General features: G+C 41.9%; 2 protein-coding genes across 4 annotated transcripts in view; one reads left to right on the top strand and one right to left on the bottom strand.

Moving 5' to 3' along the window:
• Positions 1-341: 341 nt before the first annotated feature.
• Positions 342-7472, bottom strand: ubtd1b (ubiquitin domain containing 1b). 3 transcript variants are annotated; one of them, XM_063003852.1, is made up of 4 exons: positions 7337-7472; positions 6720-6939; positions 1810-2037; positions 342-965 (listed from the first exon to the last, which is right to left on the bottom strand). In XM_063003852.1, the coding sequence occupies exons 2-4, from the start codon at positions 6796-6798 to the stop codon at positions 586-588; spliced, it is 687 nt and encodes a 228-aa protein (XP_062859922.1). In that variant the 5' UTR covers positions 6799-6939; positions 7337-7472; the 3' UTR covers positions 342-585. The 3 variants fall into 3 exon arrangements, with proteins under 3 accessions (XP_062859922.1, XP_062859923.1, XP_062859924.1); XM_063003853.1 differs by having other exon boundaries at positions 7343-7472; XM_063003854.1 differs by having other exon boundaries at positions 7371-7466.
• Positions 7473-9326: 1854 nt separating this feature from the next.
• The window catches only part of mms19 (MMS19 homolog, cytosolic iron-sulfur assembly component), a 48594-nt gene continuing 43332 nt past the window's right edge, over positions 9327-14588 (top strand). The window contains exons 1-6 of the mRNA XM_063003198.1: positions 9327-9419; positions 10840-10888; positions 11910-12010; positions 12593-12678; positions 12917-12991; positions 13995-14064. Of these exons, the coding sequence (XP_062859268.1) occupies positions 9335-9419; positions 10840-10888; positions 11910-12010; positions 12593-12678; positions 12917-12991; positions 13995-14064 (466 nt within the window). The 5' untranslated portion in view covers positions 9327-9334. The remainder of the gene's footprint in view (positions 9420-10839; positions 10889-11909; positions 12011-12592; positions 12679-12916; positions 12992-13994; positions 14065-14588) is intronic.

Genomic DNA, 14588 nt, shown 5'->3' with positions numbered 1-14588 from the left:
ACTGCAGTGCTGAGAATGATCCACCACCTAAATAATACCTGCTCTGTAGTGGTCCTGTGGGGGTCCTGACCATTGAAGAACAGCATGAAAGGAGGGTAACAAAGCATGCAGAGAAACAGATGGACTACAGTCAGTAATTGTAGAACTACAAAGTGCTTCTATATGGTAAGTGAAGCTGATAAAATGGACAGTGAGTGTAGAAACAAGGAGGTGGTTTTAATGTTATGGCTGATCGGTGTACAATGAGATGTAGTCGATTGTAGTTGCACAGGATCTGAATAGAAGATTACAGTAGGAATAAAGAAATAAAATGTGATTTCAACACTTTTAAATCCAGTCCAGAGATTTACGAGCTTTAATCTATTTTCTCCTTTTAATTTTCTCCTCGTTGCATTTCGGGGGGGCTCGTAAGCAACTGCAAACGTTTCTTTTCACAGATCGGCTCCGTCAGAATCCATCACCGAGTCGTTTTAGCAGATTGAAACAGAACCACACACAGTTCCTCATGGAAAAATTCGAACAATTAAAAAACTAAAAAGATTAAAAACACCCCTCGTGTCCCGCGGTGCCCCGCTGGCTCCGGATTTAAGGATCCGCCTGGTTGACGATCACCTGCACCACGAAGTCCTTCTGGATCTTGGTGTCCTGCAGGCGCGTCTTGTCCGTGAGCAGTTTGCCCGAGAAGAACCAGCGCTGGTGCGCCACCTCGATGCCCTCCTGAGCCTGCAGCTGCTTCTTCAGGAGGCCCACCGGGTCGGCCATGCTGGCGCTGAGCCGCACGTCCTTGCCCGTCGAGAGGCGCACCTTGAGCTGGAACTCCTTTTTGGGGGCGGTCTGGGGTTCGCCGGTCTCCGACGCCGGTTCTTCCTCGCTGCGCTCTGTGATCAGATTGACTGGGGGTGCCAGGCAGTAGACGGGTAGCTGGTAGCGGTTGCCCAGCTCGTCGTAGCATTCTGTTAGTGATCCTGGCGTGAAACAGAAACAGTTAGATTATATTTATAGAATATATAATGCATCATTTACATTTTCTGCATTTAGTAGACGCTTGTATCCAAAGCAACTTACGATTATGACTGAACAATTATGACTTTTGAGCAACTGAGGGTAAAGGGCCTTGCTCAGGGGCCCAACAGTGGCAACCTGGTAGTGGTTGGGGCTTGAAACGGCAACCTTCAGATTACTGTCCAGTACCTTAATCAAGCTTATAAGTGAGGGCAGTTGTAGCCTAATGATTAAGGACTAGTAATCGAAAGGTCGCTGATTCAAGCCACATCATTTGCAGGTTGCCACTGTTGGGCCCTTGAGCAAGGCTCTTAACCCTCAATTGCTTAGACAATATACTGTCACAGTACTGTAAATCACTTTGGATAAAAGCGTCTGCTAATGGTCAGCTGGGAACCTAAATGGACTTTAATTGGCTCGTCTGAGGGTGGAAGCGCTGGAGGGGATTCCTTATAACTGCTGCAGCTACGACCTCTGAGGCAGGGGATAATGGAGATCGGTGTGTGACTCTCCGTGCACAATACGGATCTCCGTACGAACCCGCGTGGTGTAGGTGACAAGAAGTGGTTGGCTACTGAACACGTGTCAGGGGTGTGTGTTAGACACAACTCTCCTCTCAGCAGCAGTAGAGGTGAAATACAAATCAGGTCAATGGGTATGACTAAACTGGGAGGAAAACGGGGGGAAATGCATAAATAAAGGGAAAAGTTTCATGATATAAAAATCATCAAGATCTAAACTAGAACCTGAAAACAAAATCAGATCAATTAAACAGAGGCACCCACAAATGTGCCAGTATCCTCTCACCATGCGGTAGTGTGATGTTGGCACCATCCAGTATAGCCTGTGCCAGCTCAAGGTCGTTACATTCCAAAGCCACGGCAGCCGCTTTTAGGGCGTCCCAAATCTCCTTACGGCCCTCGAAGGCTGGAGCCGTGTCCCAAAACTCGTCCCTCTTACTGCGCAGCTGACCCTCCGTCATGGGGTAATCGCTCTTCCATCGAAGCTTGTCCTTCTTCAGGGGTTCGTTACGAGCTGGGGGGGGTAATAAAATAACATCAGTTACAAACTCTTGTTTTAACTTGCCACACAAGAAACGTCTTCAGAAACTGATGTTTAGTAAATATCCAACATCAAACTCCTCCAGGACTAAAATCCAACAATCTAATTAAAAAGGACAGAGGCTGATTAATGTCTAATTAAATCTTCTACAGGAACACTACATTCACACTGCATTATTTATTCCTTGATATTTATATAATTGCAATAAATGTGATTTTTCTTTGATTTTTAGTGAAATGGATCTGATATGTATAATACACACTGTTTATTGACAGGGAAGTTCTAATTAGTTGCCACAGTTGGGCCCCCAAGCAAGGCCCTTAACAGTCAATAGCTTGCATCGAGTGGCCAATCGGTCTAAGACGCTAGATTGACGCTACAGTTTCTTGCAGGGTGTGGGTTCGAATCCCACTGCTGCCAACTTAAGGGGACAGTGGTAACCTAGTGGGTGGCGCTGTGGGTTACTAACTAGAAGGTTGTGGGTTTAAATCCTGGCTCTGCCATGCAGCTACTTTTCATTACGAGCTGGGGGGAGGGGTGTACAATAAAATAAAACAAAATAACATTATTTACAAACTCATTTTATTTGGATTATTTTAATTTGCCACAGAATAAAAGATGTTGACATTTAATATTTTATCTGGACTAGACTGGGTTTCTCTCTTTGATCTTCCTTTGATGTTCAGAACACATATTTGAACTAAAGGTATTAATTTAAACCGTTTTATTGAGTTTGTTGCTGGTGATGTTTGAGTAAAGAACGGCAGTAATAATGAAGCTCATTCTACTTCAGAAATTGGTGTTTAGTGAAGAAAAATCATCAGCGCTTTGGCTTTTTATCCAAAGCGACTTACAGTACTGTAACAGCACACTGTCTAAGCAATTGAGGGTTAAGGGCCTTGCTTAAGGGCCCAACAGTGGCAACCTGGCTTAAACCAGCGACCTTTCAGTCACTAGTCCAGTACCTTAACCACTAGGCTACAACTGCCCCTAGTGCCACACCAGCGCTGAGATTCTGAACTCCTCGGTTAGAAACTCGACGTTGCCACCGGTCAGCTGGGCACCATCTAGCGGGCATAACTGGCAGTGCCTGCAGCAGACTCTAATTGCCTACTGTGTCTGTTAGGGTGGGATGGCCGGAATATGTGGGTGAGGTCTTCAAATGCTGTGTAAGGACCCTGATAAGCAGATACAGGCGCTGGGCAGAAGCATGGGGGAATAAGAAGGGGTCTGCTAAGGACTGCAAACAGATCGAAGGAGGAGTGAGGAGCAATATACCCTCTTCAAATGCAATCAGGGATCCCCAGGATTGGAAGGCAAATTGACTACGCTAAATTGGGAGAAAAATGGGAGGAAATGCATAAATAAAATAGAAGAAACAAAATCATCAGAGCTTTTAATCTTACAGTAAACTTTCTACTGATGATTCTTTTTTGAGTCATTTACATTTTGTGGCATTTAGCGGACGCTCTTTATTTAAAGCAACTTAAAATATCACTGAATACAATTTCAGCAATTGAGTATTAAGGGCTTTGCCCAGGGGCCCCAGCAGTGGCAACTCGGTGGTGGTGGAGCTTGAACCAGCAACCTTCTGATTACTAGTCAAGTTCTTCAACCGCTGAGCTACCACTTCACCCGACAGTGATAAAAGCTGCTGAAACTAAATATGAGCTTAGCTGTATGAATGAATGAGTGGGTGAGTGGTGTAATAAGCTCCAGCATATTAAAGGTAAACAATGTGCGCTAATGCTATTGTGCTAACAATAATAATATTCCATATTAAAGGAGCCTCTATTGTACCTCAGCGGCACAACACACGACACTGAGAAACATTAAACGTCCAACTCAAATAGGCTGACGCCCAATCTAAAAAAAGGTACGAACACATCAGGAAACAAGGACACGACTGAACCAAAAACAGTTCCCTCAGCAGCTAACAGTGCTAAATTATCATTAGCTGAACTGATAACACAAGTTTATCTATAAAACAGAAATCACTAGTTAACTTCTAACAGCATGGTCTCATCTGATGACTTCTCTGTGTCCAAATAAATATGACTTTGAACTTTGGGTGGTGGTGTTTGGGGAGGGGTGGTGGTGTTTGAGGTGTTATCTGTAGATAGTATTAAAGCTGAAGACAACAATGTCGGTTCTTTATCAGCAGCAGCAGCAGCAGGAGGAGGAGAAGCTGCGTTAACATTCCTGGCTGCTGTTTGATTCACTCCTTCACGTGTACCATCACGTTTTTCACGTTCCATTTCTCCTGTCTGAAGTTGAAAGGAGTAAAATTCTATTCAGGTTTCCTAGATCAGTGCTTTGATTCAGAGAATCGCCTGACTGATATATCAACTGCTAAATATTATCAGACTAATGAATCTGATCTGCACAGGACAGAGGCTGATTATTGGCGGGGACAGTGGTAGCCTAGTGGGTAGAGCTTTGGAATATCAACTGAGTTCCAATCCCAGCTCTGCCATGCAGCCACTGTTGGGCCCTTAAGCGAGGCCCTTAACCCGCTCTGTTCCAGGGGCACCATACAATGGCTGACCCTGTGCTCTGACCCCAGCTTCCAAAAAACAAGATGGGATATGCGAAGAAAGAATTTTGTTGTACTGTACGTCTGTTTGTAGGGCAGTTTTACCCTAGCGGTAAAGGTACTGGACTAGTAAGCAGACGGTCGCTGGTTCACACCCCACCACTGCCAGGTTGCCACTGTTGGGCCCTTGAGCAAGACCCTTAAACCTCAATTGCTTAGATTGTACACTGTAAGTCGCTTTGCTAAATGCCAAAAATGTAAATGTCAAATTAAATCTTCTACAGGAACACTACATTCACGCTGCATTATTTATTCTTTGATATTTATATCATTGCAGTGAATGTGATTTGTATCTTTAGTAAAATAGATCTGATATGTATAAAACACACTGTTTATTGCCAGGGAAGTTCTGATTATTTGCCACTGTTGGGCCCCTGAGCAAGGCCCTTAACAGTCAACTGCTTGCATTGCATGGCCTAGTGGTCTAGGGCGATGGATTAAGGCTCCAGTCTCTTTGGGAGCGCGGGTTCGAATTCCACCGCTGCCAAATTAAGGGGGCAGTGGTGGCCTAGTGAGTAAGGCTGTGGGTTACCAACTAGAAGGTTCTGGGTTTAAATCCTGGCTCTGCCATGCAGCTACTTTCGGACCCTTGAGCGAAAGCTTTAATTCTCTTATCTCCAGGGGTGCCATACGACGGCTGACCCTGCGCTCTGACCTCAGCTTCCAGACTAACTAGGATTCACAGATAAAGTGTTACTGTACTGTACATGTGTATCTGTATATATGACAAAAAAGGTCTTCCATCTGCCCTAGATTATCCTTATTAGAGCAATTGTAGCCTAGCAGGTAAGGTACTGGACTACTAATCGAAAGGTCGCAGGTTCAAACCCCTAACACTGCCAGGTTGCCACTGAGCAAGGCCCTCAACCATCAATTGCTTAGACTGTACACTGTCACGGTACTGTAAGTCGCTTTGGATAAAAGTGTCTGCTGAATGTCAAAAATGTAAATGTGTTCAGCCACAACTGTAAGTCGCTTTGTATAACAGTGTCTGCTGAATGCCATGAATGTAAATTAGTATCACACTGATCCACACCAAACTCTACAAATCAAAACTGGATGAGATCATGTGAAAAGTTATGAAATGTCATGACACGTTATGAGACAGTGTAAATGTAATATTAGCTGAAAGTGTTCCAGGTTTCACTAACACCCAGGAACACTTTATCAGACATGCAAGCACAGCTTTAATAAGCAGGAACCAAATTAGATGCGCATTTCCTGTTTTAGATACAGTTTGTTTCCTGGTTTATGGTACTACCGTGATCTCGATGAAGGGATTATTGATGGATGATTTGAGTTTTGGTGCAAAGCTGTTAAGCAGGGAGATCAGATTTCGTTTTGTTTTACTTCTAATCTCCAACTGGGTATAAAAGTCAATACTAGACTGATACGCTGTGTTAGAGTTTTAAAATAAAGGTGAGAACAGGTCCAGTCCACAGTAATGTGTTTACAGACTGATAATCTGATTCCTGGATCTCTCAGACTACATGATTTGAAAGTTATTTAAGAATATTAAACATAAAATGGGGTTTGTGCAAAAGTTCTGGTATGTTTAGTATTATAAAGCCAGCAACAAAAAATTTTGACATTTCTAATTAACATTTCGGGAACCGGGGTGTCCAAACTTTAAGTGTAGCGTGTACTCATTGTACAATAATTACTCACTCACTCACTCACTCACTTTCTTAACCGCTTATCCAATCAGGGTCGTGGGAGGGTGCTGGAGCCCATCCCAGCTTTTCAATGGGCGCACGGCACACAGTAACACCCTGGACAGGGCGCCAGTCCATTGCCAGGCAGACACACATACATACACACATACATACACCCATCTACCTATAGGTCAATTCAGTGTCTCCAATTAACCTGACTGCATGTTTTTGGACTGTGGGAGGAAACCGGAGCTCCTGGAGGAAACCCACACAGATACAGGCACAAAGGACCCATATCGCCCCGCCTGGGAATCGAACCCAGGACCTTCTTGCTGTGAGGCGACAGTGCTACCCACCGTGCCACCCTGTACAATAATTATATTAACAATAATAAATGTTCTTACCTCCTCGTTTTCTTTGGCCCCTGGTTCTCCGGGAAGGGGCCCCCGAGTCCTGCTGTTCTCTCCCCACACATCCTCCCATAGTGCTCTCACTTCCACACCAGCCTCATCACCCTCTCACCCACACTGTCTGACTGTTCTGCTGGAACTGGTGCACTTGGATCCAGATCAGATGTGTTTACTGTTTACTTTACGATGTCCAGTTAGTTCTCATTCAACAGCGCTGTAAAATCAAACATACACAATTTAAATCAGTTTAAACTGGGTGACAGAAACAATTATTGTTTAAAATAATGTACATTCTAATGTAGTCACGTGGTGTTTATTATTAAAGTTCGTGTTACTGTAGTAGAGCTGAAGACAAGTAACTTCCCTAATATAGAGCTACTTTAACTAGCTATAAAAGACACTGATCCAGCAGTAAGACGATAATAAATCAGAATAATCAAATTAAAACAGATTATAAGAAACGACATTAAATATCTTATCCTAGTTTGGTTAGTATAGCGGTGGTGCGCATGCGCAGTTCAGTTGTTAGAGTTAGTTGTTAGTGGTAAACAGGATCGAGCTTCAGTTCCTAACCCTTCCATACCCGCTTCTCTTTAAACCAATAAACTTACACCCACAGTGGCAGTACAGTCCGGATTCACTCACTCAATCACTCACAACCGAACCGAACCGAACCCAAGTGCAATCAGCGACACACTCCGATAAGCTCTCTCTCCATTATCTCCACCAGCTGCTTCTTTAGTCGCCACTCTCCTCACTGCGCATGCGCTCACCAACACGTCACACAGAGAGGTGCGAGAGCGGCTCAGCGATTGGTGGATCCGCTCTTTCATCTTTACCGACTTTTATTTACAGAAAACAAAGTAATAATGTTAGTAATAATAATAAATAAATAATTATATTATTAGAGGTTTAGTGTATAATGATACAACAATGATAATGCAATAATAATTATTTTGTTATATAGTAAATTTTTTATAAGAATATAATTATATTCTTAAAATGTATAAAATAAAATACAAATAAACCATAATGTTAATAACAATAATAAATATTAATATTTATAAAATAATAATAATAATAATATTGATAACAACAACAATAATTATATTTTATAATTATACAATAAAACCCCACTTAATTCTAGATTTCAATGCATTTACATATTATTTCATTCATTCATTTTCTTATTCGCTTATCCAATTAGGGTTGTGGGGGGATGCTGGAGCCTATCCCAGCTTTTCAATGGGCGCAAGGCACACAGTAACACCCTGGACGGGACGCCAGACCTTCGCAGGGCAGACACACATATACACACACATATACACATATACACATATACACACACACACACACACACGCACACACACACACACGCACACGCACACGCACGCACGCACGCACACACACGCACGCACGCACACACACACACACACACAGGGCAATTCAGTGTCTCCAATGTTAACCTGACTGCATGTTTTTGGACTGTGGAAACCGGAGCTCCCGGAGGAAACCCACGCAGACACGGGGAGAACATGCAAACTCCGCACAGAAAGGACCCGGACCGCCCCGCCTGGGGATCGAACCCAGGACCTTCTTGCTGTGAGGCGACAGTGCTACCCACTTAGCCAACGTGCTGCCGCACATATTATTTCTTTATAATTAATTTGTTTTTATTTATGTATGTATTTAATGTTTTTATAAAGAAATTAAAAATGAATAAAGAAATGGGATGTTGGATGATCGCAGTAGTTTTCATTAGTCGCTTCTTTCTGGGTTTTTACACAAACTGAGTATCCAAAAGAATCAAAATAAATATCATCAAAAACTAAAACTTCACTGTGAGTAAAACATGACACAATTTATTTTATAATCACTCAGTGTAGCTGCTGCAGTTAGTTCTGTCAGTAGTGTAGAGGAATTACGAGTTTATTTTATACTTAAATTAATTTACAAAATATTTTAATTATTTCGATCCACAACTTTTACATTTTCAGCATTTAGCAGATGCTTTTATTCGAAGCAACTCACAGTTATGACTGAACACGATTTTAAGCAATTGAGGGTTAAGAGCCTTGCTCAGGGGCCCAACAGTGGCAACTTGGCGGTCAGAAACTGGCAACCTTCTGATATTTAGTCCAGTACCTTAACCATGGAGCTATCACTGCCCATCTTTTAACATGTCAAGGCAAGGCATCAGAGGTAAAACATGTTACCGTTTAAACGGTCAGGACAATTCTAGTATGTGCCACAGATGAAAAATAAAGATGGCATTTGGGTCACTTTAACCTGAATTTTAAACCTACCCTACCACTTTTAAATTGTTGTGTACAGACATTTGAAGAGCATTTGAAGAAAGCATCTTATTTATGACCCTTAGTTTTAATGTAAACGTGTTTTAAACACAAACATTGCTATAATATTAGTAATATCAGATCTTTTGACGTTTGTGATGTGTACATTTAAACCTATAAATATTCAAAGTGTACGTAATGTTAGAAAATAGTATATAAACAAACGAACAAACGCAGAGCCTGTGAAGGAATCATTGCTATTGCTGCAGGGTGGCAGTTTGCGCATGCGCAGTGAGGGTCCGGGGAGACGTGAACATGGCTGACAGAACAGAGCTGCAGGCATTAGTGGAGGAGTTTATATCAGCACAGCAGGAGAAAAGCGCCACTGAGATCTGCACAGGTACAGAAAACACGTATTATTATCTTCATTACAGTACATTTATCACTCATTATAAACAAGGCACCAATTTACTCACGTTTTATATCACTGTCTGTGTGTGTGATGCTCTGTGTAGGTAGTCAGTTGCGGGACTATTTCACACCCGTTTTTAGACAGAACCCGCCCACTGCAATACGATTGGTCAATAGCTTAAACTTGTAGGCTATATTATTGTTTCATTGGGGGATGTTTTCCAATGCAGAACTGTTATCCAATAGTATTGCAGGAGGCGGGGTTAGACTGAAAACGGGTCTGAAAGTGCTGCAGCGTGTTGGAGTGGTTAGAGCTTGTTCTCACCACATCCTGTTCAAAAACATCTACAGATTAAACATCTGTAACTATTATAGAATCTGTACATCTCAATCTATACTCATTTCATTATTCCATACACACTGTTAATATGCTGTTTAGATCAAACGTTTAAATAAACTTCAGAGATTATTAGGACTGAACCTACTAACATTTTGGTTTTATTAATATGCTGGATCAAAAATATTTGGACAGGAGCTTAGATGATTCCTCTGGTGGTGTAGATTGTTTGTTTATTAGGATTTTAACGTCATGTTTTACACTTTGATTACATTCATGACAGGATTGGTAGTTACTCATTACACAAGGTTCATCAGTTCACGATTTTAATGTCAAACACAGTCATGGACAATTTTTGTATCTCCAATTCACCTCACTTGCACGTCTTTGGACTGTGGGAGGAAACCCACACGGACACGGGGAGAACATGCAAACTCCGCACAGAAAGGACCCAGACCGCTCCACCTGGGGATCGAACCCAAAACCTTCTTGCTGTGAGGCGACAGTGCTACCCAACTAGCCACTGTGCCGCCCCTGGTGGTGTAGAAAGTTTTATAATGTCATTTAACTATGTGTTATGACCTCCTGATTCCTCATTACTGATTGAATGACTACAATTGCTGACCTGTCTGTGCCTATATAAATAGGACTAATTTGAGTGCACCCATAAAAACAGGAGCTAAATATTGGTCTGTAATTTTGGACATTTTTATTATTTTACAGTTCATTTTTTATGCTTTGTGGGTTCACAGTAGGGTGGCCACTTACATAACCCCAAAACGAAGGGCATCAGACCTAAAAAGGAGGGTATGACAGTGGGTAGTGAGCATAGTGTCTAAAACACACAAAATTAAACCCTTTTTTGTGAACTACAAAGTTGCCATATTAATGAGTGTTCTACTCACTACATTTAGAGTCTACTTGTGAAAAGCCGATCTGTCCGTCCTAAAACCGGACGTATGGACACCCATTAATAGTTGTGAATCCTTTCTAAACGTATTTTGAATAGATTTGCTTGGTGCTGCTTTAATGTAATGTGATGTTCTGAATATGCTGTTGATGTTTGTTGAAGGAGTGAAGGATGGACGGTTCTCTGTACTGAAGCTGGTGGAGGAGCTGGGGTAATGTACCATCCCCAAAATCTGGGGCTTCTCTTTATTTAACCCTTTCTAAACCCAAAAATGTTTCAGTTACTGTGCTCCATTTTGTTCTGTATTAGCTCTCACCACTACTAATAATATAGTTAGAGAAGTTTTTATAGTTATTATTCACACTCACTTTTCATTTCTTATTTTTTTTTTTTTTATATTGCACAAAAAACACTGCACCTTTTAACCCATAATGTGAATTGCACATGCTAATGTTTACAGGTGTGAATGTGTGTGTTAGAGAAAGAGTGAGTTGTGTGTGATAAAACTGTCTTTATTTTATTCTTTGTGCACTGTGAGCATCCGTGTAACCAAAGTCAAATGTGTGGGCATACTTGGCCAATGAAGCCTGATTCTGATTTAGTTTTACCACCACTTTATAGTGGTCAGGGTTGTGGTGGGTCTGGCATTATTAGGCACAGTGGGGCTTCCCCCCCCTTTCCCTTCCATTTCCATTTCCAAAAGCGACTTACATTACAGTTACAGTATACAGTCTGAGCAATTGAGGGTTAAGGGCCTTGCTCAAGGGCCCAACAGCAGCAACATGGCAGTTGAACCAGCGACCTTCTGGTTACTAGTCCAGTACCTTAACCACTAGGCTACTGCCTGCCCCTTCCAAACACATGCATCCCTTTTTGTATATAACCACTACGGATTCGAAGTTTGGATTCTAGTGGTAGAGGGCTAGCATAATTAACAGCGGCGCCACCCGAGGGTCTCAAAGGTCTTTATTGTTATTATTTTTTTTTATATATATATTATTTTTTTCTTTAAGATTTTTAAGGATGATGGTGCAACTTAAAGTTTAATACAGGAGCTACAACCCCTCACAATAAATAATAGAATCAGTGTATAGACACGCCCATCAGGAGCAGCATCAGGACTCATTCTGCTGCACTGAACAAAGTGGCTGATGTTTTTATAGCTTGTGTTATTTTGTGCAGCTTTGTTGTATAAATAAAATCATAAATTCTGATTGGATGTCTGTGTTTAGGTCAAACCTAACGAGTTCTCAGGCTCAGACTCGAGGTCGAGGGGTGCAGCTCCTGTCTCAGGTCCTGCAGAAGAACTACAGTGACCTCTCCGAAAGCGAAGGTAAGCCTCACCCAGGTTGTGTTGTGACATCACTGGGAATCAATCACGGTATGAATAATGTGGTATCAGAAATGATAAATCTGACACTGCTCTGCTTTACACCCGAGAATTAAAACCGATTTCATTTCAGAGAGAAAATAACTGTGGGTTTCAGGACTCGTCTCTCAGGATTCTTTGCGCCACCACAAACCATCTGCTAGTTGCATCCTCTAACATGTAAAATATTGTACTGATGAAGTCTGGTGGCATGTGAAAGGTTCTGTGCTTTGCTTTTACAAAGCGGTTGGAAAGAAATGATTGATGATTTATTCAAATAAAAAAGCTGATACTTTGAGCTGATATTGTTCATCCTTCAGAGTAAATGAAGCTTGTCTGTTTTCTTTATTTACAATTTAATTTACTGATAGGAAAACAGAAACATGACCTCAGCATTGTAAATCTGATCAGGATCAAAGTGCTGAGGCACGCTGAGGGCGTCATTTAATTCTAGATGTTTGGAGAATAAGCTGATTATGGATTGTTTACTTTGTGAAGCAGTGATCTGAGTAAATGAGTAAAAGTTTGTACCCCCTGTCTGTGCAGTGATGGTGCTGGTGGAGTTCTACGAGAACAGGTTGAAGGATCACTATGCAATCACACCACACGTTCTGCACGGACTCAAAGCTCTGGTGAGTCTCAGCACACACGGGCACACACAGGCATGACACAACGATATTACAGTAGTAATAATAAGAGTTCATTAACTGTGATCACATGGTGGAGCGACTGCAAGGTGGCAAGCTCAAATCCCAAACTTCCAGAAGGTATTTTTGGGTACTCGAACCCTGAAGCTTGAACCTGAACTGCACTGTTGTTTGATTCACCTGTACTGAAGATAAACTCCTATATGATGTGTGTGTGTTTTAGGCGAGGTGCAGAGCACTCCCCCAGGGTTCAGCTGTATCCATTCTCAAAGCTCTCTTCCAGGATGTTAATGTACAGGTGAAATACATGCCCACACAAACACACACACACACACTTACACTCACTCATTATATATGTAGTAAAGCAATGTTACACCACAGCCTTATTAAAGTCTCCTTTGTAAATAGTCAGAAGGGGTGTGAATATTTTTCTATACCAGCTTGTCTCTGATGTAAACGCCTGTATGAGTGCAGCTGCAGAATAAATCACGTCTGTTTATTCATGCTCTCATTTTCATTCCGGTTAGAGGAATTTCAGGCTTGTTCATTATAATTAAGGCTTTACCTAATTCATGGCAGGGAAAATCACGCCACAGACCATGAAACAAGCCGTTTCCAGTGTAATATGCAATTTACTATTTAAATTTAAATCTGTACACTGTACATCTGTACAAATCTGTACATATTATTTTGTCTGTATACTGTAGAGAGCTCTCAACAGCCGGAAACAGATTCCTTGTGTGTGCAAACATACCTGGCGAATGAATCTAATTCTTATTCTGAGATTAGGTGCAGCTTTAATGTATTAAAAATCACGGTGGCTCAGTGGGTAGCACTGTCGCCTCACAGCAAGAAGGTCCTGGGTTCGATCCCCAGGTGGGGCAGCCCGGGTCCTTTCTGTGCAGAGTTTGCATGTTCTCCCCGTGTCTGCATGGGTTTCCTCCGGGAGCTCCCGTTTCCTCCCACAGTCAGGTTAATTGGAGACACTGAATTGCCCTATAGGTGAATGGGTGTGTGTGTGTGTCTGCCCTGCGAGGGACTGGCGCCCCGTCCAGGGTGTTACTGTGTGCCTTGCACCCATTGAAAAGCTGGGATAGGCTCCAGCTCGCCCTGGGGTATCTAACCCTAACCAGAGACTCACACCAGCATTGCTGTAACCCCATAAATGAGAGAATTTCATCTCTATGAATTCAGCACTGTTGGTTCTTTAAATGTCGATAAAATGTTGAGTACTGTGTGTGTGTGTATCTCTGCCCGGGGGTTTAGTAACTCCTGTATGCTGTCTGTGTTGCTTTTATCAGTCTCTGATGCTGTCCGAGCGCTCGTGCGTCTACAACATCCTCATCAGTCTGATGGAGTCCAGAGAGGAGGGTAAGGGCCTCATTCTCCACACCCTAAGAAAAACACATCCTAATAGAACACCTCAAATACACCAAGGAAAGGCAAAAAATACACATCCCAACACAAGAACAGGTTTAACCTACCTCACAGCTATAAAAATGAAAATATAAAATGGACCAAAATATAAAGTCAAGATAAAATAAACAGACAGAAACTTAATATCTATATTGCCACAAATGTGAGTTAAAACCTAAATAAATAAATTCCTCATCTTAAGATCTAATAATTTAACTTTAATAATTTAATCTCTATTTTATTTCTTATTGAAGTAATACTACAAAAGAAAACTATTCAACACTTTTTCATCACTTCATTAACCAAGCTAATTATTAATTATTGTATGTATAATGGATGCAAATAGTGTAAATACAGTTTGTTCTTGGCACTTGGGTGGCGTAGCAATCCAAAGCGTCTGCACACCACTGTGGAGCGCCAACTTGGCCGGGCATCCACACAGACACAGTTAGCCATGTTTGAAGGAGGGAAGGTCGAAT

This window comes from Trichomycterus rosablanca, chromosome 10 (genome assembly GCF_030014385.1).
Source record: "Trichomycterus rosablanca isolate fTriRos1 chromosome 10, fTriRos1.hap1, whole genome shotgun sequence".
Classification (NCBI taxonomy): Eukaryota; Metazoa; Chordata; class Actinopteri; order Siluriformes; family Trichomycteridae; genus Trichomycterus; species Trichomycterus rosablanca.
Note: the sequence above shows the minus strand (reverse complement) of the source record. Positions and strands in the feature narration are given on the sequence as shown.

What these genes read in the sequence shown, in the direction of transcription:
- ubtd1b (XM_063003852.1), bottom strand. Translation starts at nt 6,798, where the DNA reads ATGGGAGGATGTGTGGGGAGAGAACAGCAGGACTCGGGGGCCCCTTCC. An exon ending in GGGCCAAAGAAAACGAGGAG is followed by an intron (nt 2,038 to 6,719) that starts GTAAGAACATTT and finishes TACCCCCCCCAG; the next exon opens with CTCGTAACGAACCCCTGAAG. An exon ending in CAACATCACACTACCGCATG is followed by an intron (nt 966 to 1,809) that starts GTGAGAGGATAC and finishes GTTTCACGCCAG; the next exon opens with GATCACTAACAGAATGCTAC.